Raw genomic sequence first — 3,822 nt, forward strand, 5'->3', positions numbered from 1 at the left:
TATACTTTTCTTTTGTACAAAACCAATATGTATGCTACAAGGTTTGTAGGCCTGCAATGTTTATATAGAAATCATGGACATGCGCGTATCGTGTAAAAAAAAAACTGATGCTAATTTGCACAATTTGTTGGAGATAGAATATAATTACGAATAATTCTGTAAAAGTAGCACAATTGTGTGCTGATTAAATTTAATAAATTGAGGAAAGACCTACTAATTGTTTTAATTATTATAAATATTGCTAAAACCTGTTTATTCTGCATCGATGGGCACTTTTCGTGCCTTTTATAATTCGAATTTTTTTGCGAAAGTAATTGATCTCCACCTAAATTTATTAATAATTTATGTGTGAGATAAAAGAACAAGAGTCATTGCTTAATGGCTGACAGTATATGTAATACGTGCTATTATATATTAGCAAACCCTTAGCTCTAAAAAGGATTATCTAGATGGCTGGTAAGTGAGACTATGTATTGAATAGTAAGTATTATTAACGATAAAGAAATAACAAAACTTGAAAATAAAATATGAAATTATACCATTATAATATTATTATTACTATACTATACCAGTATGATAATAGAACGCACATAGACGTGAAGAAGTTATAATGTTTACTCCAAACAAAATAAGACTGCCACCGAAAATGTTTTTATCTGAATTATGCCAATTTCCTTGATTATATTCAGACTCATATATTCTTTGTTAAAAATATGACAGTAATAGAAATAATAAGTGCACTATTATTTCTAACAATTATTTTTTATAAAAATAACTTTGACAGTTCTGTAATTAATCTGTGCTGTGACATGTCACGTCTTAAAAACATTTACTAAACCATAAGCTTAAATGAATTAAATAAACTGTGATAAAGCAACAATTAAAAATGGATGCAAAAGATGTTTGCGTCGAAATAGAAAATGATGAGTTTTACAGTAAGTTCCTAGTTGATTCTGTGAAACCTATTGTCGGTGAGAATATTTCCGTCAGCGATCAAGTCAACAAACTTGCGCTTGGAATAGAAAAACTGACTAAAAGTCTAGAGAAACAAGTTTTAGATAAACACAATGATCTTTTAACACAAGCTAGCCATATATCCGATCTAGAAGCTATGCTAGAGTCTGTTAGGAGTCAAGTACAAAGCTTGTTACGCGGTGCTGAGAAGCTAAAAGATCGTGTTCACGCGCCGTACGATGCTCTCGAAAAACAAACAATGATGCTCGAAAGGGTACAAATCACTTGCAATTTACTCCGGCACGCGTCGAAGATATTAGTTTTATGGAACAAATTATCATCTGTTAAGGATAATCCAGCTAAAGAAGCAATGATCTTATTCGAGCTGAACGAATTGATAAACGACTACAATTTCGATGGTATTACTCTTTTAGACGAGGTATTAAAACAAGTAGGACAAAGGAAGAGAGATTTGTTGAAGAAAGCAACAGATCTGTTACAAACAAGTTTGCTAAACGGAGATAAGACAACTCTTCTGCAATGCTTCAAAGTGTTTCACAACTTGCAATGCACAGAAGAACAGATTAAGAATACAGTTGACAGTATGCTCAGTGACTTAAGGAAAGAAATTAACACAGCACTTAATGTTCAAATGGTCTCCATTGAAGTTAAAAAATCAAGTTCGGGCAGAGTAGCACCAGGAAAAGCCAATATAATGAATGCGCATGATTTCAAAATAAAGCTTTGGGACAACATAGAGAAATTATTCAACATTGAGATCTATAAAAGTTGTACAAAGGTCATAATGTTACAGAATGTTGTTAACGAACTTCATGCTATAGGAAACTTCAGGAATATACTTAAAAACTTCTGGAAAGATCTATCAGTAATTTTTAGCACTGAACTAGAGAAAAGTCCACTGACTGTCAATCAGTCCATAGAAATAGACTTTCCTAGGCTACTTAAATGTTTCAATGAATTAATAACTCGTCTTAAATGTAAGGATTTAGAGATGCACCGTTCTAGTCTTAATAGATGGGAGAATGCATTCCTATCAAAATCATTAGGGAAGCTTCTAGAACCAGTAAGAACAATGTGGCATCTAAACCAAGTACCTAATATGGATCAAATTGATAATGCTATAAGAGTTATAGCGGAGGCATTGAGTATATCACTCTGTGATAAGCAACTAAGCATAAGCTTGGCTAACAGTGTGGCTAAAAGTATCAAACAAATGAATATGGAAGCAGAGCAGAGAATGTGTATGGATAGTGATGTAGCGCAAATCATAGAACCTCCCACAAGCTCGCAGCAGAAAAACGCAGACCTCTGCAACTCCTTACACTACTTCTCTTCTCAAATCAAAAGGGTTCTTGTTAACATGAACTCTATGCTGCCTCAAGAGAGTATCCAAATAGTCCAGAATAGTTTAAAAGACATCTCGAGTACACCAATCTTAAATTTATTTGCGGATTCAATTAAAAATTCGCTTTTCCTCATTTTGATGACAATGCATGACGAACCAGATTTAATCAGGGCTGATGAGCCCAACAACAAGTCATTGTCTTGTTCACCCTATATGAAGGAACTGCAGCAGTTTGTTTCCAGGTGTAGAGATATCTACCTATCAATGTTTCAGGAGAAGTCTGCTTTAAATGACAGCTGCATCAACATATCTAAAGCCTGTGTTGAACGATTTATTCACCATGTCTGCAATGTTAGACCGCTTACTAAATTTGGGAGAGTTAAACTTCAAATTGATTGCAAACAGTTGGAGACAGCCCTGTCTCCTTTAGTCAACGATATTACAGACTTAGGTGATCATTATAGACAGTTAAAAGCTCTACAATTACTCTTAGATAAAACCCCACAAGAAATTGCTAAAAGTCAATGCGAAGGTGCTTTATTGCCATATTCAATAGTTTTAATGTTCCTATTTTCCTTTGGTGGACCTCAGCTACTAGCACCGCATACATGCGCTGGCTGGAATATACAGAAGTTGATGCATTGGTTGGACTCCCATCGAAATGAAAGAGACAGGTTGGAGTTTGTAGCGGGTGCGCTGCAGAGATATCAAAACCATATACGGCAAAACCAAATAGCGACATATGATGATGTTTATCCTGTTTTACTACAATTGTTAGAAGATGGAAGAAATGCTTTGAAAAAGTAATAATTATGTATTTATGTATATAATATAATTTATTAAAATCGTTATAGATAATATATATTGTTTTTAGACCTGCATTGGCAAATCTTATTTATGTTAAGAATAATTTATTATATGTGATAGATTTTGACCAAGTTGAATACACTTCCGATTGGTCCGAAATATGATTTTGAAATATGTGTTTATAAATATTATTGGTCTAATATAATTGTAAATGATAATAGACATAGTGAAAATAAAGATTTATCATTTGTATGATTTTGTATTGTATAGTAATATTGATTTTAAATTTAAAAAGGTATGGTATTATATAGCATATTTAAAAATGATTGAAAACTTTGTACCGGACCCAATAGAAATTGAAGAAGTAGTTTAAATTTAAAATCAATATTACTATACAATACAAAATCATATAAATATAAAAAATCTTGTCCATAATTATCCCAAAAATTCCAAAATTCTGCTTGTCTTGTATAAGAATCATCTTTCCAATAACAATCAGTAGGAGCAACATATAAATTTTTTCTAATAGCAAAACAATCTTGATATTTTTTATATTGTGGATCAATTTTTTGATCAATCTGATAAAATGATAAATCTTTATTTTCACTACGTCTATTATCATTTACAATTATATTAGACCAATAATATTTATAAACACATATTTCAAAATCATATTTCGGACCAATCGGAAGTGT

General features: G+C 32.0%; 1 protein-coding gene across 1 annotated transcript; it reads left to right on the top strand.

Annotated features, from left to right (window-relative positions):
- Positions 1-810: 810 nt before the first annotated feature.
- Positions 811-3,180, top strand: fws (four way stop). The gene has a single exon (XM_068766494.1). The coding sequence runs from the start codon at positions 887-889 to the stop codon at positions 3,125-3,127; it is 2,241 nt and encodes a 746-aa protein (XP_068622595.1). The 5' UTR covers positions 811-886; the 3' UTR covers positions 3,128-3,180.
- The last annotated feature ends 642 nt before the right edge of the window (positions 3,181-3,822 follow it).

Source organism: Battus philenor, unplaced genomic scaffold (assembly GCF_028537555.1).
Source record: "Battus philenor isolate CCGP_79_NKW_IND1 unplaced genomic scaffold, ilBatPhil1.0.hap1 SCAF_21, whole genome shotgun sequence".
NCBI lineage: Eukaryota > Metazoa > Arthropoda > Insecta > Lepidoptera > Papilionidae > Battus > Battus philenor.